This window comes from Argiope bruennichi, chromosome 1, assembly GCF_947563725.1.
Source record: "Argiope bruennichi chromosome 1, qqArgBrue1.1, whole genome shotgun sequence".
Taxonomy (NCBI): domain Eukaryota; kingdom Metazoa; phylum Arthropoda; class Arachnida; order Araneae; family Araneidae; genus Argiope; species Argiope bruennichi.
Window position 1 is genome coordinate 11,122,413 of NC_079151.1, and position 27,888 is coordinate 11,150,300.

At 26.0% G+C, this 27,888-nt stretch overlaps 2 protein-coding genes across 4 annotated transcripts in view; both read left to right on the forward strand.

Annotated features, from left to right (window-relative positions):
- Nucleotides 1–27,888, forward strand: part of LOC129967021 (lysosomal alpha-mannosidase-like) — a 98,301-nt gene that overhangs the window by 50,487 nt on the left and 19,926 nt on the right. For all 3 annotated transcript variants that reach the window (XM_056081657.1, XM_056081673.1, XM_056081663.1), the window contains exons 2-13: nucleotides 8,551–8,687; nucleotides 15,776–15,878; nucleotides 17,365–17,514; nucleotides 17,860–18,053; nucleotides 18,216–18,321; nucleotides 18,793–18,890; nucleotides 20,754–20,807; nucleotides 20,908–21,024; nucleotides 23,563–23,766; nucleotides 26,327–26,384; nucleotides 26,519–26,558; nucleotides 27,151–27,220. In XM_056081657.1, the coding sequence (XP_055937632.1) occupies nucleotides 8,613–8,687; nucleotides 15,776–15,878; nucleotides 17,365–17,514; nucleotides 17,860–18,053; nucleotides 18,216–18,321; nucleotides 18,793–18,890; nucleotides 20,754–20,807; nucleotides 20,908–21,024; nucleotides 23,563–23,766; nucleotides 26,327–26,384; nucleotides 26,519–26,558; nucleotides 27,151–27,220 (1,269 nt within the window). In that variant the 5' untranslated portion in view covers nucleotides 8,551–8,612. The remainder of the gene's footprint in view (nucleotides 1–8,550; nucleotides 8,688–15,775; nucleotides 15,879–17,364; nucleotides 17,515–17,859; nucleotides 18,054–18,215; nucleotides 18,322–18,792; nucleotides 18,891–20,753; nucleotides 20,808–20,907; nucleotides 21,025–23,562; nucleotides 23,767–26,326; nucleotides 26,385–26,518; nucleotides 26,559–27,150; nucleotides 27,221–27,888) is intronic.
- Nucleotides 10,772–13,648, forward strand: LOC129967042 (histone-lysine N-methyltransferase NSD2-like). The gene has a single exon (XM_056081683.1). The coding sequence runs from the start codon at nucleotides 10,977–10,979 to the stop codon at nucleotides 13,227–13,229; it is 2,253 nt and encodes a 750-aa protein (XP_055937658.1). The 5' UTR covers nucleotides 10,772–10,976; the 3' UTR covers nucleotides 13,230–13,648.

Genomic DNA, 27,888 nt, shown 5'->3' on the forward strand with positions numbered 1-27,888 from the left:
ATCTCGAGTACGAAATTTTTGACAATTCAAAACTTTCTTCTAATCTTTATATATGAAAAGATAAAAAAAGCATCTAATCTTTTAGGGGCAGTTTTGCATATCTTTTTATCATTCAAATAATAGATCTAAAATATTAAAAAGTTGGCCCGAAATCATAAAAAGTACGAATGTCTGTTGATATGTAAATCCGCCAATATATGAACGAAATAATTCCAAATAAAGAACGACTTAAAAATTGAATTTCACTATATGACAGTTAAATCAAAGATATGGATCTTCATCGATTTTTAAGTTAAATCCGTCGATGTAGTGGGCTGCTTGTTCGTCCGTGTGTATGTGAACATGAAAATTCAAAAACACAATCATGAAAATGAAAGAAATTTGAAGTTACCCAAATGACTGATACGTATCGAATTTTTTGTCATTGGGATGGAGTACTCGATTCTCTTTACTTTATTACGAAGCTAAAACCAAAACTTGCAGAAATATACAGAAATAAAATAAATAGAAATGAGGAAAAGCGCTCCATCATTTTTAAAAATCAGTATCTTTGTGGGAAGAGCAATTCAACATATCTAACTTTTTTAAACCACTGATTGTTTGTTTTGTCCCTTGTGAAATTTCGTGAATAGTATTTTACATATTTTCTCCATTTAACCTATCTTCTAAAACTCGAGTTTGTTTTCTATGAAGCTGCCATGTTTCACCTAAATGGCGTTTTAAATTTTACTAATTACCTTTTTATTTTTATGATATGCTTGACACAACATGGGTAAACATATGACCTTTGTACCATGAAACTCGATTTAATCAAACAATCGATTTGTTCTTTTCTTCATGTTATATTACCTCAACTGCTTGACGTAATTTCAAGTTTTCATTTTTGCTTTTAATATTTTATAAGTTTGTTCTTCTGTTTTCTATTCAAACGATACCTTCTATTATGGAAATAGGTCACTGATTTAGTTGAGAATTCATGGAATATTTAAAATTAAAATTCCATTCCAAAAATGATTTTTATGCCATAAACTTAATCTAATCAAATAATCGATTCGTTCTTTTCTTCATGTTACGTAACCTCAATTGTTTCAAATAATTTAAAGTTTTCATTTTTGCTTTTAATACTTTTATTCATTCATTTTTTCTGTTTTCTATTAAAACGATATTGTCTATTATGGAAATATGCAACATTGATTCAACTAAGAACCCTCGAATACTAAAATTTTTTTAGAATTTCAAGTAGTTTTATAGAACTATAAAGTTTACGAATGATTAATTTTAGTTTTTATAAGTTTAAAAATAGGATAATCTGTTGCATAGGTCAATTTCTATCGCATTGTCTTTTCAGCGATTACTCTCGAGTTTTATTCCTTTTCATTTTACAAATATTTTGATGCTTTACATCCGCTCAATTTCTGCATTTTATATCCAACTATCCATATCATATTTTATGTTTTTAATCTTAATATTTAAATATTTTTGTCCGTTTTCTAATGAAATTGTGGAATTATTTTATAGATGAAATTGTTATAATATTGCTGCAAAAACAAACATAAAATTAGTAAATTGACTGCTTTGTCTTTAAGATTCATTTGGTAACGGTAAATTTAAAAGATCTATAAAAAGCATTTCTTTTAAACTGATAATTTTAACTGATAATGAATTCCCGTAATGAATTCGAAGATGATGAAAAGGAGCGTTGAAAGAAACGCTTTACTTGTCTCTACTAATAACAATGATGATCATGTATATGTCATTTTATTTTTGTATTGCTGAGCTACAGATCAGACCATTTGACCTAAAGCTACCAAACTCGTCATATATATATAATTCAGAGGGTGGGAATATACATCTTGGTGCGAGTTTTTTTTTTCTTCTTAACTTTTAATTATTTAAAATTAAATGGCATTTTGATATATTTTCTGCGACAACTTCCGACAGTATAACAGCACAAAAAAGAGTTTACATCATATTTAAATTCAAAGAATAATCATTTCAATTATACCAATTTTTTACCATAATTTTTTTCTTCTTTTAACTAAATTTAAAAAAATAACTCGAAAAGTGAAACTCAAACATTTTTTTATTGTTTTCATTAATATTTTATCTTCGCTGTTTTTACATTTTTAATGTCATGATATAAAGATTCGACTCAGCTTTCCATAAAGAATAGGTTTCAGCTTAAGGTATCCCTTTAATAAAATTTTTGAAATTCTGTTGTATTTACGATTAAGGTTTAACTGCAAAATCTATCAATGGTGGAATATTTTTAAAGTGGTTCTATTTTGTAACACTTCTGCTTTTTCTTGCCTAGTAATCCTTCTAAAATAGGGTATATAAATATAGGGTGCCTTATATATAGGATGTAAGTGTAGATCGAAAATTAAAGAAATACATGACACAATAAACAGAAAAGTGTAAGACTTTTAAACTCCGAGTTAAATGTTTTTCAAAATTTAGAGTTTAAGAAGTATTTTAAAAAAGGAAGGCATTAAGAACCTAGTTATGTACAAAAAATTCAAATAAAAATTTTAACAAACATTAATGCTGGCGAATCAACTGGTAACCAAAGGCCACCAATTTTTATTAAAGATAGTAATTTTAGTGACGCAAAATACTTCGAATAAAATTTAAAAGTAAACATAGATAACGTGATTTATCTACGTCAACAACGATTGCAAAGTTTTTTTTTTTTTTTTTTCTTTTTGGTATATTGAAATATGTAATGCCGAATGCTTAGAAAACCCTTCAATAAGAGCTTATTTGTGTAGAAAACAAAAGACAGATAGTCAAAAATTATCTCGATGCATTTGACAAGGCTTTAACATGAGACATGCTCACTGCAGTTTTTCTCTCCTTATCACGTCATGCATGTTGCAAATAAAATGATTACGTTTCCTAAGCTCAGTCCGAAGCGTTCAAGAATCAAGTGTGCAACAAGATATGCTGGTGAAGGGAGAAAGAGTGCTGTTTCATAAAATGAAAAAACTTTGCTATTGGCTTTACTACCTTTTTTTTCCGTCATCAAAGTTATTCATCCACGTTTATCATATTGGTTTGGTCATATTCTATATGCTACGGTTACAAAATGTTACAAAGATATAAGAATTTTTCAGGAAAAGCTAATTTTTTTACTAATTAAATCCGGTTATTCTTTTGATTAATAAGAACTGTGAGTAAAATTTGAGATATTTTAGTACATTTAAATTTAAATTTGGAACAAATCCGGAAGACACTTTCGATTCAGATCTACTTCGCATGATGGCTGGTCACTTTTGTTGTAATGAAAAATATATATTAATTCTCTTGAACTTATCAAATTACTCTTATACGGTTACATATTGTGCATGAAATCTGTCATTGATTTCTCCGTTCAGGAGCTTACACTTATATAAGTTACTTGTATCGGCGTGGAGTTCAATTTATCAATATTATTTGAGAGAACAAAACTCCCGTCATCCAATTCTGGTGCAAACTTTACATCTGAGACTTTTTATAAGAGATTTCAAATTTTTTATATGTGATGAATTAGTAAAAATCACTCAAACATTTTCTTTTGGACTATGAACACTGGACTACAAAATAAATAAAAATGGACGAAAATATGAAAGTTTTTTTCATTGCTTCATCACTAAAATATAAGTTGATATTCAACTAAAATAGATTTATAAAATGTTTTGATCAATAAAATAAACGTTTGAAGGGAACAAAGAAAAAATAAGTATATTTTAATGACTTTTCTCGAAATAATGTTCTAATTATATTGCAATATTTCCGAAATATCCCGCGTCTTAATTTTTGAGGAAATTAAATAAAATGGACATAGAAGATTTCGATTAAGCATTAAAAGAAAACTATGCATGCATTTTATATTTCGAATTGTTTTAGATTGCTAAAAATCACTTTTAGTTCAGAAAGACATAAAATTCTTCTAAAATTCCAGTACTTATGCATAAAAATATTTCTAAAACATTAACTTTTTATTGGAATTAGAAAATCATATTCGTTTTTGTTCCCAAATAATTTTATATAGAATAGTAAGGTAAAAATGATAGAAAATTAAAAATTAAATCGCTTGTAATATTTTGAAATTTTCAAAAATTATAGATATATTTTTAATTTTTTTTAAATAATATAATTCGTGTTAAAAAGTTTTTTTTATAGATATTTGCTTATTTTTAATTCATATGAATAAAAAAAATTTCATCACCTTAAATGAATAATTCGCTAAAGTGCCTAATAGAGTCAACCGCCCCTTAACATCATTTGAATTAAGTATCTTCATTATTATTTGTTCTGAAATTCTTTAAAAGCGCTTACACTAGAGCATATATTGTTTTCTATGTTATTGCAATGAAAATACATTTCTCAATTCTCTGGTTAATACTTAATCTTCAATGGTTTTTCTGTCTGTTCCTTCAGAAAATAGTTGCAGTATCATTGGAATATTGCAACAGGAAAAAAACCGGCAATAACGTAAGTAGGGAAAAAAATATTTTCACATCGTAGTTTGGTTTAAGAAGAAATTAATCAATTTAGTATAAAGAAAGGAAAAAATAAATAAAGAAGAAACGTCAGCTATTGTAAGTTTTCATAATACTTTTTGTGTCACATTTTTCCTTACAATTATTAAATTATTAGTTAGAGAAAACCCATGTAAATATTTATCACAAGATCAAACTTGAATCTGATATGGTATTTGATATCATTGTGTGCCATTTTTTTCTCCTATTCATAACAGAAGAGGAAAAATACTTTATTCTTCTCTTTTTCATTGATGAATCATTATTTTAAGAACTATAAATTATCCTACAAATTAATTGAATTATTATGAATTTAATTAGCTGTTGATTTTGTAATTTTTGCCTATTTACACAATCGTCATTTGAATATAAGAAATCATACGAGTATTTTAAAAATGATTTGCTGCCAAATATTCTTAGTGCTTGTCAAAATCATAAATAAAAGTCTTCGCGTATTTGAAAGAGATAGAGAACTTTTCAAGACAATATTTTATAATAAATGAAGCATTCACTTTAATCATATCCCAAGAAATAATTTCTTAACCATTAAAAGTACAATAAAGAAAATAATTTAACTGAAGCAAAGAACTATTTTTAAGCTGTCTGAATCAATAAATAGGGTGATAAAAGTGCGATATTTAAATTTTTATTCAGTACTATAATTTAATATTTAAGTAATATAGTCTTTATACTCTAATGAAAAGTAATAAGTCAAAAATTAAATAATAAAAATTAATATAAATAATAAAAAAAATTTAATAAAAAATAAAATAGTAACAATAAAATGAAAAATTTAATAAAAAATAAAATAGTAACAATAAAATGAAAAATTTAATAAAAAATTAAATAAGTAAAAAAATAAATAAAATGAAATACATTCGCTTTTCCACAACCCCAAACTGATCAACTTGTAAAGCTTTACATTTCACTTTTATTATTGACACATTTCTACTAAAGAGGAATCGGTTTTTATTTTCTTAGTTAAAATTATTTTCTTATTTATTGAAGATTATGAAAGAAAAAAAAAGTTTAAAAAGGCTTGATCTGAGACAAAAGTTGCGATCATTTCATATTCGAAACAGTATGGAGCCAAGGAAAAAACGAAACTATATTGATTTGTCAAATATTTTGCTAATACTCTTTAAATTTGAATACATGTGCTATTCATTTCAAGGTTCATACAATGACTTTTCTTTTAATAAATGAAAATAATTATTTAGATTTGTTTGTAAAAATATAATAGATTAATTTATTAATTTAAAGAAAAATTTATGCTTTAAATATTTCTGCAAATGATCAAAATCTGAATGTATAATTTGCAAGAAAAGCAAAAAATAATACATAAGAAAAAACAATCTTTTAACCATAAGTTTATTACCAAATTTAAAACTTTTTTTTCTGATATTATCATGAAATGAAATTTGCAAAAATCAAGGCATTAAATAAGTAATAAGATAGAAAACACATAAATGCAAACAACTAAATAATCTGAGTTTCTAATCAATTTAACCTGGATTTGTTGTTATTGCTAAGCGACGTAACAACAAGTTCCAAACAAATAAACTACAGAAGGACAGTTTCAAGAAGAAAATCAATTTTCTCCCTTCTTACTTTTTTTGTCTCTTACTCTTTATTGATTAAAGGCTAATTCTTTAAAAATCCCTGAAGAGAGCCATCATTATTCAACAATGACAGCTAATTATTCAAATACTAAACAGTTATTAGTCAGCAAATTATTTGAGCATTGAAAAAGCACCTTGGTTTCGTGTCAACATTGACTTACGCAATAATATATCTTTAAAAAAATGCTGTCGATAAGATAGTCTTAAATATTCAGTTTGCTAATAAAGATGAACGTGTCATACATATCAGAAGTTTAATAAGAAGAAGTGCTTACCATGGGGTGGGTGTATAGCAAAAGAGGAGGGAATATGAATGTATGAGTTTGTGCGTGGAGGGGATTAGCAAATAATGCAAATACCATCCACAATCGCTGGACGTATTCTTGTTAAATTACAAATTTTCCATTAAATTTTTTCCTCTTCAATGACAAATTATATGACTTGTGAGAACAATTCTTTTAGAAAAATCTGAAACTGTATTACTAATCTGATTTTTTTGTTTTTGTTTTGTATTGTTGGCATTTTTTTCGCACTATTTTTCCCCTGAAGGCTTTATGAAATAAAATTTGTCATCTAATAACAAGTAGATATGAAAAATAGATTTTGTTTTTGTTTATATATAAGATGAGACTTTTTTAAGACGAGTCACTGTATTTAAAATAGAAACGAATGAAAGAAAAGAGGCAAATAAAAGTGTTCCTCATAGAGTTAAAATGACACAAAAGTATACTCATTGGATTTATATATTTCACTATGTTTTTGTTGATAAAAATCATTCGCATGTTATTCATTAACATCGTTATGAAAAATGTTTGTTTAAAATTTCATTAAGTTGATTTTACCATGTGTTTTTTTAATATGGTGATTAAATTACTGCTGAAAAGTTTATTTGAAAAATTAATTATCAATGAAAAAATTATATAGAAGAATATAATGCAGAACTACTCTGTTTTCCATTTAAAAAGTTTCCGTTTTAAGGGGAAAACAACGAGAAACTTGCTCTCACATTCTGACATATGTTTGCTCCTAAAAAAAATTTAGCGTATTTTCAACTTGCCGAAAAATTGATTGCAGTTGAACCTCTGATTTTCATATTCTTTACTACTGCTTTCATATATGAACTTCTGTAGCTACTCATTTTTTCCCAAAAGGCAGATAGTATGTGAAAAATATTTCAAACCATTTTTACTTGGCCAACAAGACTGCTTTCATGCTTGAGTATTATTCAATCCTTTTATATCCGGAATTAAATACCATTCGTCATGTTAGTCAGTAATGCGCAACAATTGTTAATTTTAGGAAAGTAAAGGCTTTCGGATTTGCAGGCATTTTGTTCAATAGACTTTTGTGCCTGTATGTAGAATTCTAAGTATTTATTTATTGTCAAAACAAATATGAAAAGAAAACAAATCTGTTCGCTTATTTTGTGTGTATTAAAAGAAATGTGACTTATTGTTTACTGGTGATGGCAATGTATAAAAGCTTATGGGATTGGAAATTTCTAGATTTCTACTATATTAATCCATTAAAACTTATAAAAAACTCAGGCTTTGATTTCAATTTCAATAAATAGTAAAACATACTACATCTGATTTCGGAATGATGATAATAAAATTTGACTTAAATTGCGAAATATTTATCACATCCCAAGTAACACATCCTGTTACGCAATATTATACAATATTGTGTAATATTATATTACATAATTAATTATTTAACAATATTATACAATATTGCGAATAATGTTTAATATCATACAATATTGTATAATATAGATGTTCTACTGGGGATTAAAATGATATAAAGCAATAATTTTTATACTGAAGTGAGTAACTGATGTAAAAAAAAACTAATGTGACTTAATCCAGAATAAATAAAGAATGGCTTGACTTTTTTTTCACCAGGTCGGAATTTAAATGCAATATGTTAAATTGTTTCACTTTTGAATTTACAAGAAATATTTTAAAAGTATTATCTTCGTTAAATATTTTAAAAGTTTACTCCTGAAATCTCTTTCTCGTCTTTTACTAAATAAACTAGAGAATAAAGTCACTCTAATGATTCAGAGAAAAAATTCATTCTGAATGAAAGATAATAAAATATATTATCTATGCTTCTCTATCTCATCAGAATATTAAAAAAAAAATAATAAATAATTATTTTATTAGTTCTTAATTTTTTTTCATTTATTTCCTATATCCCCCTTTTGCTTTACACAAACTCAGCCTCCATAATCAGCACAACCGGATGATAGAACGTATCTGACAAAAGTTCTGCAAATCTGCACTACACTTTAATTTAAATTCTTTGGATTAAATTAATCTATTACAAAATTTTGTAATTAAAAGAGTAAAAAAAAAAAAAAAAAAAAATGGTGGCTCATATTATTTTCTATTTTCTTCAAGGTTCTTTTGAAAAATCGCCTAACCCAAGAAACGACTTAAAAGATTTGTTCAATATTCTGAAGATGAGAACTCTTTTCTTTGCCTGCTGCATAGTTTTTATGCTATATCAAGCTTCGTCTTCATCATGTGGATATGAAGTAAGTAAAACTAAATATTATTTATTCATTTCTGTCAGTCAAAACACTTTTCAAACTCTGGATGCTACTAAAATTTTTTATTATAGATTAAAGCCGAATATTACATCTGCTTTAATTTCTATATTTGCATGTTTTACTATACTTTGTATACTTCTATTAGAAAAGTTTCTGTTTCTACTTCTATTAGAAAAGTTTCTGTTTCTACTTCTATTAGAAAAGTTTTTCTACTTCTATTAGTAATATGTCTATCTATACATGCACAAACATTTTACTATGTATATATAAGTAAACATACTTTAGTTAAAGTCCAAAGAGATTTAAAAATATTTTTTAAGCTACTGTTTTAATTTCCATCTCAATTTAAACAAAACAGTTTTAGATTAGTTTGACAACAAATATTTCTTGACAGTCAAGAGTGAAGTGAGATTGAAGCGATAATGTGCTCTCTGGACATGGCATTTCCTCACATTCTTGATAAATCTAGCCTTATAAAATTAAATAGACATAGCATTATTTTTTCTGCATAGCATCTTTACACTCTTTGTATCTATAACCCCACGCCCCACCGCTACATCATTGCCAAATGCATCTCTTTGAAAGAGTATTTACCTCTTTTATGATTTTATTCTTTCAAACGATCCATCCCTCTGTTATTTGAAGATGAACAGCTTTGGTGGTATTCTGTAACGGGAGAGTTGAGGAGAAACATGTACCGCTTTATATAAAGAAAGTCTTTTCTCGATTAATTTTTCCTTGATATTATTTCTTAAAGCTTCTTGTAAAACTTTCAAAATATATTATTTACGTTTCTTAAATGAAAATATATATTTACAAGTCACAAAGAGTTCTTACATATAGATGGGTTGAAATTATAATTTAAATTTAATTCTGTTACATTATTATATGTGTGTGTGTGTGTGTGTGTGTGTGTGTGTGTGTGTGTGTGTGTGTGTGTGTGTGTGTGTGTGTGTGTGTGTGTGTGTGTGTGTGTGTGTGTGTGTGTGTGTGTCGTTACTAATTGTTTGTACATAAAAATTTTCATTTAAAAAATAATAGAAAAATTAATAACTTTAAATCACCTTTAGTATGTCACCCTCTCTTTAGTAAATTAGTAAAGTTCATTTTGTGATTCGGAATTTTATTTTAACTGTTAGATCTCCATCGCTGGATTTGGTACAGAATTAAGGACAGGGAGGTGTTCTTCAGTTGTCATCCACACTTGACCACCTTTAAAAATTACGAGCTCTATTTTAAATATTCCGTTTGTTTAAAATGAAACAGAAATACAATTAAATTAATCTAACAGAAAATTATTTAAAACATGTGCTTGCAACAAAATACTTCATTTTTTTATTTTTTTTATTTATTGTAAATTTAGCTGAAGCCTAAATAAAAGCATAACTAAGTTCAGCTGTCAAGTAACTTGTCATTTATTATTTTTTGGGGGATTAAAGTAGAGTTTAATTCACCTACAGTTTAATGCCATGTTTAAGATTATAATAGCTCAACGATAAACTCAAATAAAAAGTTTCATTTTTTCATATAATTGTATATATTCTCCTGAAATGAGAGTGTAGCTCTAATTCCTCGTGAAACGTATTTTTAGATGCTCAGAAATTTAAGAATGAAAGGCAAATGCCAGAAAATAAAATGAGATTCTAACATCATACTACGAATCTTTACATTGAATATTTTTTGTAATTTCTTCAGAATCTTGGAATGACTTAATCATAATTTCTTGCTTTCCCTATTTGTTTATTAAAAATGATTATAGGAAATTATTACAAGATTGATGAAGAGAGTAGTGATTGCCGGATGTCTGATAGATGGCGCCACTGAGCAGTTTAAATTCAGGAAATAAATGCTGATGTATATTAAAAAGAATAACTAGCTCAAAATATTAACTTTCACTTTCAGAAATTTTTTTACTACATTATCTTTCCAGAATCTGAAATTTAAATGCTACTTTGCTACTTTTTTGTCCCCTGTTTTATTCAATAATTTCATCTTATAATAAACCGACTTTGTTTACGAAATAGAATTGAAGTGAATCGATTAAAATATCATAATCGTGTGATGTTAGCCCGCAATTTCCGAAGTGTTTTTATAATAATATTTATAATGCCAAATATCTACTTTTTCTTTCCTTATTTTATATTTATTACATGTTTGAGCAAACATTATAGTGATGGGAAATGCAATGTCTTTGAGTGATGATCGGAGTTGTTTTGTTTGAACTGTTTACTGTAATTTTTTTTATAGTTCTGAAGGTTTGTTATCCTTTGGAAAATGAGCTTAAGTGTAGGCAAACGAAAGGCCGAAGGAAACTGTGATGAAGGCAACTTTAGAAGCAAAAGAATATGTTCAAATTTTGGCGAAGAAAACTCGTCAAATGGCTTAAGTAGCGATGCTGAAATATCGGAAGATAATTCAGATGAGAAGCATAAAAAAGAACGTTGTGAAAATGTTTTCAGTGAAAATGATGATTCTCCACAAAATAAATTCGAGTGTTTCTCATGCAAATTTGAAGGTGGGGATATAATTAAATGTTCTGTGGAATCATGCGATAAATATTACCACCTAAGTTGCCTAAAGGAACTTCCATCTTTAAAAGGCGAAAAGAATGCGTGTCCTCTTCATTTTTGTTTATCATGTTATCTCATAAATCCAAAGAATTCCCAGAATACCAAAGGAGAAATGCATAAATGTTCTCAGTGTCCAATAGCATTTCATACAAAAGAAGAGTGCTATGTCCCAGGTACTGTAATTTCGCATAATAATGTCATCACATGCCATGGACATTTTTCACCTGAGAAACATAGAGAATATCCACGTGTAGCAAATTTATGTTTTTGTATACAGTGTGGTTGTAATGAAGATCTAATGTTTTGTAATTCTTGTCCATGTGCCATTCATGAAAAGTGCTTAAAATCAGAAACTTTTTCCAATGAAGTATTTATCTGTGATAGATGCAATTCAAGAAAAACTATATCTTATAATGATATTGTGTGGGCCAAAGTGTACAATATTCGTTGGTGGCCTGCAAGAGTAATGAATCCTGAAAATGTGCCTGCAAGTGTTAAAAAGATGCGGCATTTTGACGGAGAGTTTCCAGTACAATTTTTTGAAACTGATGAATATTATTGGACTCAAAGTGGACATGTTTATCCTTTTGTTTTGAAACAAGTTGGCATTGAGGATAAAGATCTAAAGCACAATTTTAAGAAGGTTATTTCAGATTGTGTATTTGATAATGCTGTTAAGCTAGCTTGCAAAGCTTTGACAGATAAAAGATGTACACAAGTCACTGAAACAAGTGGCCGAAAAAAATATCCCCCTTATAAGCATATCAAGAGCAATAGACCTGTAGGTGATGTACAATTGTATACAGCTCATGATATTTCTGATTATAATCCATGTGGCTGTAAAGCTCAGGATCCTGATCCTTGTGGTTATGATTCATTGTGTTTGAATCGAAGCATGTGCACTGAATGCTATGCTGAGGTGTGTGAAGCAGGAGATAAATGTCAGAATCAGAAATTCCAAAAGCTACAATATGCAAAGGTTAAACCCTTCTGGACATCAACAAAAGCTTGGGGACTAAAATGCCTTGAAGATATTAAAAAAGGCCATTTTGTAATAGAATACTGTGGTGATTTAATAGATGAAGAGGAATGTGAGCAGCGAATAAAGCAAAAACAAGAAATTGGTGACACAAATTTCTATTTCTGCACTCTTGACTCGAATCGCATTATTGATGCAGGACCAAGGGGGAACTTTTCTCGATTCATGAATCATTCATGTGAGCCTAATTGTGAGACGCAAAAGTGGATTGTTAATGGAGATGCTAGAGTTGGCATCTTTGCCAAAAAAGATATTCCTGCTGGTTCTGAACTAACCTTCGATTATCAGATGGACTTTTCTCACTATAAAAAATTAAAATGTAACTGTGGGTCAAAGAGATGTAGTGGTCTTATTGGTAAAAAGCCACAAAATGGAGTGATGCATTCCGCAGATGATGATGAAAGCTCTGAATCTCTTCCATCCTCATCAGGAACAAAAACAAGTAAGAAAAATATGAAAAAGACCAAAACACCAAAGAAATTAAATGGCTCTGTTTGTAAAATTTTGCCAAATGCTGATGAGGCAAATAAACAGACTAAGATTAAAGGTGAAACTAGTTCTTCAAAATACAGCTTTAAAAAAGTGGTTGATTTGAAGAAAGAATCAGTTAAAAAAACTGATGCGCATAAAAAAGACAAAATTCTATGTTTTAAATGTAAAACAGGTGGTAAACTTCTGCATTGTTCTCTTGAAGAATGTGGAAGATCATTTCATGTCAGATGTTTGAATCCAGGTATGGAGACTTTTCAATCTGATGACTGGGAATGTCCATCGCATTTCTGTAAAAAATGCAAAATGCTTTCATCTTACCACTGTTTTGCATGTCCCACTTCTTATTGCTTTAAACATGTCATAGATATTCCTCAAAGTGGAAAATTTGCATGTCCTAAGCATTTAAATGAAAAACAATTGGTTTAATTTTTATACAACAAAGGATATTTTCTATAAAATTTTTGATAATTCTTTTTTGATATCACTGAACATGTCATTCAATAGCGATTAATATAGTCATAATTACTATTAGTAATTACTTTTTATTGCAACATTTTTCTTATTTTTACTTAAATAATAAGTTTGCAATTGAATTTTGTTATTTCTTTTTATAAAAATTAGACTTCTGTGGTTTTTATTATTATTATTATTTATCTTAACATAGCTATCATCATCATCTTAATAATGAGAGACTGAGTAGTGACTGGGCCATTTTGTGATATAACTATTAATGTTTTGTAAACTTGGCATTTCTTTGCTAACATTTGTTTATTTGAATGAGATTTGTATCAAATTGTGTATTGTAATTCTCTGCATATATTTTGTAATGTCTGATGTGATTTTGTTTTGTCCTTACTTGTTAAATTGTTTTTATATGTTTGATTTTTTTTAATAAAAATATCGTTACCCAGATTTGATTGTTTTTTTAAAATATTTTTAAACTATATATAACTATTTCCAACTAGTTTCAATAGGATAAATTTTATTATGTGATGATTAATAGCTAGGGAACACTTTTTTTTTTGTTTCAAATGGATGAAGTTGTATAAAAAGATTATTTTTATATTAGTAAAAATTTTCATTTATTTTTATTGCAGTACTTAAATGTTAAAATAGAATTTTTCTTTTCTCAACATAGGAAATCTATGAGAAACACTGTTGGTATTTAATATGAGTAACTTAAATGCAAAAATTAAAACCGGTCATGGTTTCTTAAACAGTGTAACCTCAAATGGATCTATCATGTCGATAAATATATGGTCACTAAAACTTCACAATGATTAAAAATGTACATTTTGCATTTTTAAAACTGTATCTTAATTTATCATATGATTATAAATATATTATACAAAATTATAAATATACCATTTTATCAAAAAAAAAAAAAAAAGAAGAAGAAATCTGCAATTGTGTTTGCTTTTTATTTCCTTGGGGCAATTTTATTCTCATTCAATCTTCATACAATGCTGATTGATTGATTAAGGAGAGAAAAAAGTTGATGTATTATAAATATTTGACTGTGATGCTGTTCAAATAAATTATCTAAATTTCATTTTTTTTATTTCTTTAATTTAATTTTAAATAAAACGTGTTACATTTGTTATGATTTAGATAAATTATGATCAGAGCAAGTTTAAATGTCAATTGCAATATGATTAACTAACATATTTATGTTTCAAGATTAAGGATTAAATAATACTATTTTATGCAAATGTTATATAATTTCGGTAATTTAAATAAACATAATTTGCAATCACGACAGTTATAAGTAAATTAAAAAAAAATCCTCAAAGCACACATATTTTAACTAAAAGTACACTATCCTGTTCATATTGACTTTAAAGATTAAGGATTAAATAATACTATTTTATGCAAATGTTATATAATTTTGGTAATTTAAATAATTGAATTTATGAAATAAAATAATACTTGTTACCCAAAACATAATTTGCAATCACGACAGTTATAAGTAAGTCAAAAAAAAAAAAATCCTCAAAGCACACATATTCTAACTAAAAGTACACTATCCTGTTCATATTGACTTTATCAAGACATTTTTTTTTCTTTTGAAAATTTTTTTTGAATAATTATATATATATAAATCAATAGATTAAATTTACAGATTTTCATAAAATTAACTTAATCAGAAATATTCATTTAATAATAAATATGCAGTTATTTTATGTGAAGTCTTGACTCAGACTACTTAAAAAAATTTATGCAGCTTTGTGGATTGCATTTGAAAATTGCTCTAATATCCACGCATTTGCTTCATGTACCAGATGGTATCTAATACAAAATCTTCCAAGTATTTACATTTCATGATAGAAAGTAGCATAAAGTAACCAGTAATAACCTGCTGAAATTAACAGTAAGTTTCCTAGATTTTTTTTTTTTTTTTCCTTCTTCTTTTTGCTGTGTATAATAATTTTCAGTGCCTGTTAAAAAATATGTTTAAATCTTAAGTATGTAAAAAATTTTCATTAAAAAATTTTGTAACAGTATTAAGGCATTTTATATATTATTAAAAATTTATAATTTCTATGTTTTACCTTCTCGGGTTATAAAATTTAAAATGTACTAAACTGTATACCTTTGCTTACTGCTTTGAAAGTAAAAAAGAATTATTTTAATTATTATGTTACTAAGCCAAATTTTCCATTTTTAACTTTGAAACAGATAATTAATATTTATTTGTATATATTATAATTCCACTCATAAAATATTATCAAGATTTTGAGTACTTAATTGAACTTACAATACTATTGATCAGTTTAATACATTTAGATTTTTAATTTAATATATTAATATCAAACTTATATCAAAATTTGAATATTAATATTTAAAGCTGCTCTGTTAGTAAGATTTGATTGGTCCATATTCTTTTCTTATTTGCTTATTTTAAAGTTCCGTTAATTATTTATAATTCATTATGTTAAAAATAAACATATAAATTTTATTTGTATATCTAGGCGTGCCCAGCTGGCAAACTTGATATGTTAAATGTGCATATTATTATGCATACTCATGATGATGTTGGATGGTTGCATACAGTGGATAGTTACTATGAAATGTGTAAGCTTCCTCAATTCAGAATATTTATATGTTATAATGTAATTTTCCTTTCAATTATTTTGATTTAAATTAAGTTACTTCATATATGTTGACTTAACAATCCAAGTGGTTGAGTAGATTTTTTTTTTTTTCATTCTTATTGTCAAAATTATTTGATAATTCAACTCTTAATGTCTCTTTATTTCTCTTTTATTTATGTATCTCATTTAAATAATGCAAGTAAATGTTCCCTTTTACATGAAATTTTATATATTCAATTACATATTTATTCAATTACATTTACATACTGTTTATTTTCATTATATTATTGTTTTACTGATCTAAAAATAATTAGAAATAACAGGTGCTTTCTGGGTAATGAAATTTTATTTTTTATTTATTTATTGATTGATTTTTCTGTTTAGTTCAATACAGCAAAATTTTGCTGTTATGTATTTTTTATATAGTAAATTCCTATTTGTCAACAAATTATATAATTTTTGAAAAGATAATTTCTGAAGATAAAAGATAATTTCTTTTGATAAAATTCTTAAAACTATAATGAATGCATTCACTGGTTGGTGTACTACGAAAAGCAAAGAATAAGTTTCAGCAGGGTACTTGCTAGATTTTTCAGGTTTGAAATCTCAGTATTTATCATATTTTACCGAGAGAAATGAAAAAACAATTTTAGACATTTACTGCATTTTCCATTTTTAGTCTGCACATACCTAATTTGAATAGGAATTTTTTCTGGCTATGGTTATGTGATAAGTATTTTTTTTTTTTTTTTCCCTTCCCAAAACATAATTTTAAACCATTAGTCGCAGTAATTTTTTTAAATACTTTTTATTCTTTGATTTATTCTAAATTTTTTATTATGTTTCTATGAAATTTTCAATAGCTGAATATGAATAGCTACATCATTATCATTATTGATTAAAAAGTTTTCTTTAGTATTTTCTTTTATTATCTGAAGTGAATAAAAATTGTTGACTTACAATTTCTGCTTGCTTATTTATAGAGAGAATATATGTGAGGCTAAATGACAAGGCTTTCATTGTTTTTCTTTTAATTAACAGTAACAAATAATTTGTTTCAATATTTTAAGCGCCATATTGCATTGTTCAAAATGCTTTCTTTAATCTATCAGCTCTCATATGTATTTCTTCCTATCTCTAAGTTCATGGAATCAGTTGAGGCAATGTTGAATAGGTACTTATTTGCATATGTATTTATATAGATCCTAGATCCCCTCCACCCACCCACATCCTTAGATGATCCTTCTTGTGACCATGATCCATATTTTAAAATTTTTTATTGTAAAAAATGAAGTTCCATTTTCATAAATCAGTTTGTGAGACAGTTGGATTGTTGTTTTTTTAAAAGAAATGTTTTGTTATAATTGGTCTTATTAAAGTGCTATTATATTCAATTAAGTTTTACTAGAAATTAAATATGAATTAATATTACTATAGCTCATTTTTTTTTCCCTTCCGTGAAATAGGGGTCCGTGAAATTATAACTTCTGTGGTCCAAACTTTGATGCAGAATGAAAACAGAAGATTTATTTATGTTGAATCAGCATTTTTCACTAGATGGTGGGAAGAGCAGACTGATTTGACTAAAGAAATTGTTAGAAGACTAGTTAATGATGGTAATTGTGCTTACTTGTTTGCTGTATTCGAAATATGTTTTTTTTTTTTTTTAAATTGAAACTGATATTAGTAGATTGATGATATCTTATTATGTCTGTAGGTATGAGATATGATAGCTTCTCACATAAAAAAAGGGTTCAGAATTCTCATTATTTTGATTTTATTTCAATTTGTCTCTTGTATTTTTCAAATTTGTATTGTATCGATTAACCATTATAATGGGAGTATGATAAATAAATATCTTGACCACAACAAAAACATAGTTACTACTTGCTGAATATTTGATTGTTTAATCTTTAGAATTAAACAGACTTTGTGACCATGCTCTAAATGTTTTTTAATAGGACGACTTGAATTTATCAGTGGAGGATGGAGTATGAATGATGAAGCAACTACTCATTATTTAGCTATCATTGATCAAATGACACTTGGATTGCGCTTTTTAAATGAAACTTTTGGAGTTTGTGGAAGGCCAAAAGTTGGGTGGCAAATAGATACATTCGGACACTCTCGAGAACAAGCATCATTGTTTGCTCAAGTTAGTTATTAAAGTTTTCTGTATCCTTTTCTCTCTACATATACTTATTTTTCTTATCTATATATCAGATTAATAGGAATGTAATATTGATTGTAAGTTAGCATATAATACTATAAGAAATTTTTATAAAAATCATGAGAACATTTAAAATGTTTTTTCTAGATGAAATTTGATGGTCTTTTTCTTGGCCGGTTGCATTATCAAGATAAAACATTTAGAGAGAGGACTAAGACTATGGAGTTTATTTGGAAATCTAGTCAAAGCTTAGGTAATTTTAATATTCCGATATTTACATTAATTATATCATAACTTTTCTCTTTTTAAAATAATTCTCACTATTAATAAAATATTATTTCACTAATATTAACTAAATGTAATATTTTTGTTATGATAAGTAAATTTTGAATTGGAAAATTGTTGTTTTTCTTTACAGCAGTATATGAATCTAATTTAAGATCTCTATTTTCTTATGGAAATATTATGCATTACTTTATTTGTTTAAAAAAAATCATTATGTAATAATTTTTTACATCCTCATAGAAATTTAAATTAAATAATAAAAGAAGCAATTCATGTTTCAAATAATTAAATTTGTTTGAATTATGAAAAAAAATTGCTACTTTATTCTTTTATTTTGAGACATTACTAATAATATTTTCCATAACATTCTTAAAAGCTTTAGATTTAATTTTTAAAAAAGAGGAAAAAGAACTTTTTCTGACAAAATAACTTTTTATAGGTGAAAGCAGTGACATATTTACTGGAGTTTTGCCTAATGTATATTGGCCACCAAAAGGATTTTGCTTTGATACCTTCTGTAATGATGAGGAACTTACAGTAAGTAGGTATCTTGTGTTTATAGATTTTCTTATAAATTATTTTATTCAAAAGAATAATTTTTATATAATTGAAAAGCTATAATTAACAAAAGTTTACATCACTTATCAATTTTTTTCTTCCTTACTTTAAGTTTGCAGCACTTGAATTCTAAATCAGTAACATACCAATGAGAATTTCAAGGGAATATAGGTGCTGTAGTTGTTGAATATTTGTTAGCTGGTCTTGGGAATGTATTCATTTCAATTATTATACTTAAATATTATGTAAAGATAAGAGCATGTGAAACTAATACTCAACTTCTAAGATCATTTTTTCTTGTTGTACTGCAGTTGGTAATTTTTCTTAAAATATACTGTTGCCAGAGTGTGGGAATGACTTGGTTGTGTGAATGAAAAAATACTTGTGGTTTTTGTGAACAAATTGTTTAGGCTAATTAAATTATAATCTACATATAAATATATATGTCTGTCAAAGGAATTTTAAAATTAATTCTCTTGTAGGTTAAAATTTATTTCATATCTCTAAGACTTATTGAGGATTATAAATTGAAAATTATTCTCCAAACAAATTGCATTTATTCAGTTTAATGCTGTAATTAGAAGTAATATTTTGCATACTTATAAAATACATATAAAATGATAAATGGGGTTGCTTGTAAAAGACATATAACGATATATGTTCTATATTTAATCTTTTTATTTATTTATTCTTAAATATGACTATTTGTTGACTGAAAAGAAGCATATTAATTGTGTAGCATGCTCAGTATTTAATGTATAAAAAGTAACTATTTATGCAAATTATTATTCAGAATTATAATTTCTGTGTTTTCTTTCATTCATTCATTTTTCTTCTCAAGCTTGGAAGCTCTTAAAGGTTTCATTTCTAGTGTGATAACCATCAAGGGGGGAATATATATGTGTAACATATTTTGGTTGAGGCAGAATGCAGGTTCGAAGACGTTGAAGAGACATGTTATATTTTAAAATTAATTTTAATATCAATTTATTTACAAGCAGATGCAGGCGGTACAAAAGCAGAAGCAAGAAAGAAGGCAAAAAGAACTGAAACAAACGATCACTAGTCTTATATAACATGGGATTTTTGGCCATGTGCCGATGGAATACATATGTTGACCTTGAGAAGGGCCTGAAAGTATCACTTTTATTTGATACATAGTACTGATGGTGCATTATTTTTTACAAAGGAATTAATTGAACCAAAAGTGGAATTGGATCATGAAATAAGAGAATATTTTTAGAATGAAGATACTATGGGCTAAATTAAGATAAAAACTTGGAAATTAATTAAATTGAAATTAGAATTAAAATATCATTTCATACATACATATATATATATTTCTCGAAAATTTACATTTTTGATTTGTATCCGTATGCTTTGAAATTAATCATTTTTTAATAACAGTTTTTTTATCTTTTGAAAAATAATTTCTATAACTATCTGTCTTGTGTTTAATTTGTAGAACAAATATATAAAAGTTAAAGCAGAACATATTTCATACATCAAAGTATCAAGTATTCTTATGTGCTTGAGGTTATATATATTAAAGAACATTGCAATTAGAATTTTCATAAAATATTTTCATTTGCTTTCTTTAAAATTTATGATAATTCTTTAAGATACTAGTAAACTGCTATGTATTGAAGGATTAATATTTACTTTTGTTGTATTGTATTAAATCATTATGTACATAAAGATCATATGCATCCTATTATGTCTGGAGCAATAATAACTGTGATGTTAAATTTCATTCTTTCAATTAGCTTTTAGTTTATTGCTTTCATAAACTTATCAAGAAATATACAATTTTTTAATGTAATAAAATTGCTTTTCCTCCAGGAAGATAATATCAATTATAAAGCTCATAGCTTTATAGCAACTGCACAAGAACAAGTAAGATACATCCTACTTTATATTAAAATTTTTTTTTTATAAAGCTTGCTTTTAAAAGCTTAAAAAATGTTTATATTAAGTTTTTTGTTCTCTTCTTTAGGCTAAACATTATGCCACAAATCATATTGTTATGACTATGGGCATGGATTTTCATTTTAGAGATGCACCTAAATGGTTTCGAAATATGGATTACTTAATTGAATATGTGAATTCTTTGGTAAGTATATTGCTGAATTATTAGATAACTTTTTAGTTGTGTAGGTTTTAATGCGTCTTTGTAGAATAATTGATGAATTTCATATTTTAAATCTGAAAATAGCTGATGCATAAAATTAGGTCGGAGTAAAAGTATGGCATAGTTTTCAATTATATGGCATTCTAATATTATTCGTTCATATTTTTAAACAATTTTTGTTACTAAAGCAAAGGAAAATTGAAGAAAATATTTAATTTAAATTTATGATTTACTGTATCATCTTTGTAATGTTTTCTTCACCCCCCCCCCCTTCTTAAAATTAAAAAAAAAAAAAATCTGAATTTAATTCCTTTTTTTGGGGGAAACAAATGAACAGAGAACAATCTGTTGAGAATTGCTACCAATTTAATTTTTCCTTAGCTTACATCGGAACATTTTATATGGTGAGCAAGATATATTGATGTAAATATTTATCCTTGAATTAATCAAAATTGAACCATAAATATGCATATTAGTTCATACTTTAAATAAAGGTAATCTGGAGAGGGGGACCAATTTATAGAGTCCAGCAATTTATTAAATTATTCTGAAAATCGTTACCAATAAAGTTTTAAAGGTGATTTTTACACCCTCCCCAAAAAACACCCCTCAAATATATTTTTATGAAAGATATATGAAATTTCACATCAGCAAAGTTACTATGGGACTAATATAATTGATCTGTTAATAAAATGGGTAAGATTATTATGGATTATATATTTAATGTGAAATAAAAATTTGGAGTGTGAGGAGATCACCCACACATGCTTGAATTTGAGCTATACCTAAATCATAAATACTTCTGTTTATTGATCAAAGAATTTTTACTGTAAAATGCTATTATATATTATTGATTTTAAACTCTAGAGTAAATAATTATATTTTTACAAAGTATTGATGAACCATTTAATCAATACTGCATCACATATTGGTTAATCATATAAAATTTAAAATTCTAAAGAAAAGTTATTACATGTATAATTTTATCTCTTTTGTTTTAAAATAGTAGTATTTATTAAATTTTATTCAAAATTAATATATTTTGAATAAATTAGTACTGAAATATTATGAATCAAGAAATAAAATTCAATATTAAGATTGTGTAATTATTATATTATTATTGATGAGTAAAATATTAAATGAAAATTATGCACATTTAAGAAGAGATAAACTGTCCAAATATTAAAGAGAAATCCATAACAATTTAATATATAAAAATAACAATATTATATAATATAAAAGGTAGGAAATATGTGATGAATCTATTGAATGCTATTTTAAGAAACACCCATTCCTTCATGATGAAATGATATGAAGTGAAAAAAAAGGAGAGAACTTAATAATGCATTTTATTTTATAAAGAAATTACATATTTTACTCTTATTAGCTTTTAAAAATAAATTTCACTGAAATTTAAATGCAGTTATATTTTTACTCGTTTATTTTAGATTGCATACAGTTTAAATATCTAAATGGGATGAACTCAAATATAACTGAAAAGCTACTTGACCAAATGCTGTTCCAGTGACCACATGAAAGTGGCTAATTTTTTATTTCTTCCTTCATTATGCAAACTTTATATATATATATATATATATATATATATATATATATATATATATATATATATATATATATATATATATATATATATATATATATATCCTTTTTTTTAAGTTTCAGTATCTTAAAATTGTTTATATATTCTTCCACATCTATTTGGCTCATTACTGAATTTGAATCAAATCAAATCAATTCGTATTTGTGCATTCATCTTTGAATATTAGCCATTTAAAAAATAACTGAGACATTATTTGAATTAGGTTGTTTATTAGTGAGATAACGACTTAATACCTAGATAATTAGTGTATCTCATGTGAAACTTTATAATTTTTGAATTTTCAGTCACAATTTCAATTTCTTCTTTCTGTAAAATCATTTACCTTAAATTTAAGGTTATGCAGAAATTCTGATTATTGTTTAATTAAGGCCTTTCTATTTTGGCAAATTTTTTTTCTACACAATACTGTGAACTTTTTAAAAAAAATATTTTTATGTAAATTACTTTATGGTGTGAATGAATTTTGATCGCAATATATAAATTCATAAGAATAAGCTTTTAATGATTTTTAACATTGACATTTTTAATATTGCTAATTTCATTCCAGTTTTTTTTATGTTAGTTTGTTTTTTCTGTGATTGTTATTCTACTGTTTCATGAACTAAACAAAATGACTTTCAATTTACAGTCAAAAAATGCTTCCATTCAGAAGATTTTTAATTTTATTTTGTACCATTTTTTTTATAATCCATGTTTGTGATTTTTGATAAATCTGATCTCTACTGTCAGGCTATATGTGCCTGAAAGTATGTACAGCCTGTGCTATACTGTATTGCCTGAAAGTGCATATACCAGTCTAATAAAACTGTTTTTTCTTAAACTTTTTTTTGTTTGTATGGTGAGTGCTTTTCCCTCAGGAGATTTAATTTTGAGTATTTTTTTTTCTTTCTTAATTTTAGCAAGCTGTTGGGATGAAAGTTAATATGTTCTATTCTACACCAACCTGTTATTTACATAGTCTGCATGAAAGTAATAAAAGTTGGACAAAGCAGCAATCTGATTTTTTCCCATATGCATCAGGTCGACATGAATACTGGACTGGATATTATACTAGCAGACCAGCTCTTAAATATCATGCCCGTCGAGCAAATGCTTTCCTACAGGTATGTGGCATTTTTCTGTTATTTATATATATACTAAAAAAAGTCACATTTGGAATATTTATATTGAATTATTATAATTTGTTTAAGTTTCTTGAAGATCAAGACATTATTTAGACTCAGTTTATTAACACTGTATAATTTTAGATTGAATACTTTTAATCGCTTTTACTGTTTTGGAGTCTAGAAATTCATCTTACTTATATTTAACATAAATTTTTAATTAATATGCTTTCTAATATTTTGTGTAATTATTCCATTAGTGAAGCTAGTTAGTTGAATAACATCAGTAAACTCACTAAGAAGAAATAAATAAAGATAGAAAATAAATAAGAAAAGAAAATAGCTCTACTACTAATAAAGAACATGTATGTGTGGCACTATGTAGGACCAATCATTTGACCAAAGCTAGCAAATTTGGCACAGATATATACTTTGGAAATTAAGAGTGAGTTTGTTTGCATCTGATTTTTTAATTAATTAAATAATTTGAGACTTTTGCATTTTCCCAAGGTAACTCCAAAGGTATTTTTGCACATCAATTAATTTTTGCCCCACTTTAATATTTGAAAAAAAATTATTTTTAATGATGCTGATTTAATTATTATCAAAAATTTCTAGAATTTTGTCAATTTTTTAAAAAAAATGTGCATAATTTTCATCAACAGATTTTTATTGTTGCAATAAAATTCACACAGTTTTCATTGTTTCATCAATTATTTAATTGTGGTTTTACTTCATTTGTTGAAAAGTTAAGGCTGAAAATTTTGCTTATCATTTGCATCTGTTTATATAAGAAGTAAGAAAATGAAATTGCATTACTAACTTGCAATTTGAAATAGAATATCCATGCATTAAATTTTTAATATTATATCATGGGATTTGTCTCTCATTAGGAAGGGTCATATATGCAACAAACAGAGGGCATGTAAGACTACTAAAAAATCATATTTTATTCATGATACGTTTTGATTCTTAAAAATGATTTGATGAGCAAATCATAAACATCAAGTTTGCATAAAAGATTTAGTGAAATTAAGCATACCCAATATTCCTGGTGAATCAGCTGATTGCCACGGTGGCTAATTTTATTAATATAATTCTTGTACTTGTTGTTAATTCACTAATAATACCTTATAATTCACTTATATATTAAAGGCATAGGATTAATTTCATTAATTCTATGCCTTTTAAATTCTAATCTTCATGATTATTATGCATTTCTGTGAAAAAGGTGTTTTCTTTTTTTGATTACAATGCTGAAGATTTGTATAGACACACATATTCTTTGAAATAACATGTTTTTACTACAGAAATTAATTTTTTTTTATTGTAGCTCATCAAAAATAGTTTGTTTGTTTATTCAATTTGTGATAAATTTTTCATGGATTTTTCCATTATTAAATATTCAATTGTTTAGTTTTTTCAATTCAACTCCCTTTTCAATTTTTCACTGCTAAAGCATTATTATTATTTGATTGTACAAATGTCACCTTAAATTTATTCTTATTTTCTTATAGTTCTAAAAATGATCCAGTATTATTAAAAGTTTTACAATTTAGAATTTTTTTACAAAAAATGAAAATTTACAGACCATAAAAGCATGAACTTCATAAGCAACTTGCATTGTCGATGCTTTGATTAATTGTTTCAAATCATGGCTATGTTTTAGCATGACTAAGCTTGTACAAAATATCTAGCATTATTATGGTAAAGATTTGTACTTATGTGCATTCAAAGAAGGTTAAATTAAATGACATAATTTAATTTATGCATTTCATTGTGACACAAACACATATGTATTACTGTTATTCCTTGGAGATATCATAAATACACATTATCTTTTTTATTTTCATTTGGTTGTCTATTTTGTGAATAACAGAAATTCCTTTGTTCATTATTCTGTCCCTTTGTCTATAAATATAGCTCTTATAATTAGTTTTTATAAATCTTAAAAATTGTTTGTGTTCAAGAGAGATTTATATAAATCAGTGCAATTAATCAAATTCAGCAAGAAGATTTTCTCATAATAGCTAAATTTTTACTTTTTTTTTTTACTTGTAAGGGTGTTTTTTTTTTTTTTTTGTTTGATAATTAAGACATTTTATATTGCTACATTCTGATTGCACTTTCATACTACTGATCAGTTTTGATTGTTCTTACTCCACGCAAAACAGTTTTATATGTTTTTTTTTTTGTATGTATTGTTTTAAATCTAGTTTGTGATATTCGAGTTTTGATTTTTGTGAACCCGGCACAAGCTAAGAATCCGTTCAGGAGCATACGCCGGAAAACAAACCTCATTCCTTCCTTTTAAATCTAGTTTTAGGCATAAGTAAATAGTATGCAAGATTAAATTTATTATGTAAAATTAGAAAGTTTTTTAATTAAGCATTTTGACTATGAAATGCATTCCTTTGTGGAAGTAGAAATCTTTGCTCTTTATATTTCAGTTTTTTTTTCAATATTTTGTATTTTAATTAAATGTTTTCAATCATGGCCCAGGCTTTTCATTGAAATATCTGTTCCTATATTTGATCTTCCTGTGTAATTTAAATTTCAGGCTTGCAAGCAGTTGATAGCATTAGCAGATGTGAAAAATGCAGATTCTTTAACACTGAGTAAGTAGTTTATAAGATTTCTTTTTCATTCTCTCATCATTTTGGCAAAAGTTATTTTCATTAATTTAATTTCATTTTACACAAAATTTATTTTTATTAATTTCTAATCCCTCCCCCCTTTTTTTCTATTTTAGAAAAAGCACTTGGTGTTATTCAGCATCATGATGGCATCACGTAAGTTTCACTTCAGCAAATATTAAAATTTTATAGTTTTTGAAATCTGAATTTATTGTTTTTTGATATCTTGAATTTTTTTCAACCATGATTTTTACTTTTGCTCTGAATATTTGGTTTGTTCCTTGTTTAATGGTCACTCTTCAATGTTTGGTTTTATTAATTAAACAAAAAAAAAACCTTAAATATATTCAAACAAATATATATATAAAGAAAGGAATACTGAATTAGATAATATGGGAAAATTGTCTAATTAAAAGTAAACTAGAAGGATAATATAATTAGATAATTAATTTAATAATTGTAAATTTAGAGTTGTGGAAATTTATAAAAATTTTTAAACTTGTGTTTCAAAAGATATATAAAAGGTTGGTGAGATTTAAAATAGGTTGATAATATTGAATCTAATTGAAAATTTTCAATTCTTGAAGAAAAAGGTTTGTTTATTAAAAATTTGTATTTATATTTTTTACCAGTGTTTTTTCTTGATACTTTTCAATTTTATTTGGATTTGCATGTAATAACATTTTTATAATTTGTAAATGTGCAATTCAAACTTATTTTTTTATGTTTTTTCTTAACATTTTTTTAGAGGTACAGAGAAGCAGCATGTTTCTGATGATTACTCAAAAATGTTGTATCAAGGATATGAATTATGTGAGGTTAATATTTTATTGTTTTATATTTTCTGTTTCAGTTTACTTCTTATAAATATTCTTAATTATTTTACATATTCCAACTTTTCTTACATTTTTAACATTATATAATGTAAAATAATAATAATAATAAAAATCTTGGTTTTATTAGTAATGCTTTAAAATTGAGTGTAACTTTCAATGCTATTAGTATATTCTCCCAACTAGTATTTTCAGAAAATTGATATTAAGAGTCAATGCATAAACAGATACTTTTCACTTCTTAAAAAATCTTTTTTATTACTCAAAATTAAATTGAAGGCTATATTTAATTTTTATAATGCAAATTGAATATTTTGTCAATTTCTTTAATTTGATGAAAAGATTTAAAATATTTTTTTAATAAATCTTGATTATGTGTAATGTATATCAATAAATAGGTATCTCTCAGAAGGCAGCATATAAACTGATTCAGTTCTAATATATTTTCTGATTTCAATTTTAACAGAATACCTCCTCTGCAAAGCATATTTGTTTTAGAATTAATTGAACCGAATTTTAATATACAGGTATACAAAAATGCAAGACAATAAAACAAAAAACATTCTTGTTGTTTAACAAAAAACATTCTTGTTGTTTAACAAAAAACATTCTTGTTGTTTAACAAAAAACATCCTTGTTGTTTATTAGAAGTA

Bases quoted from the DNA above. Each gene is read 5' to 3' on its own strand.
- LOC129967042 (XM_056081683.1), top strand. From the start codon at position 10,977: ATGAGCTTAAGTGTAGGCAAACGAAAGGCCGAAGGAAACTGTGATGAA.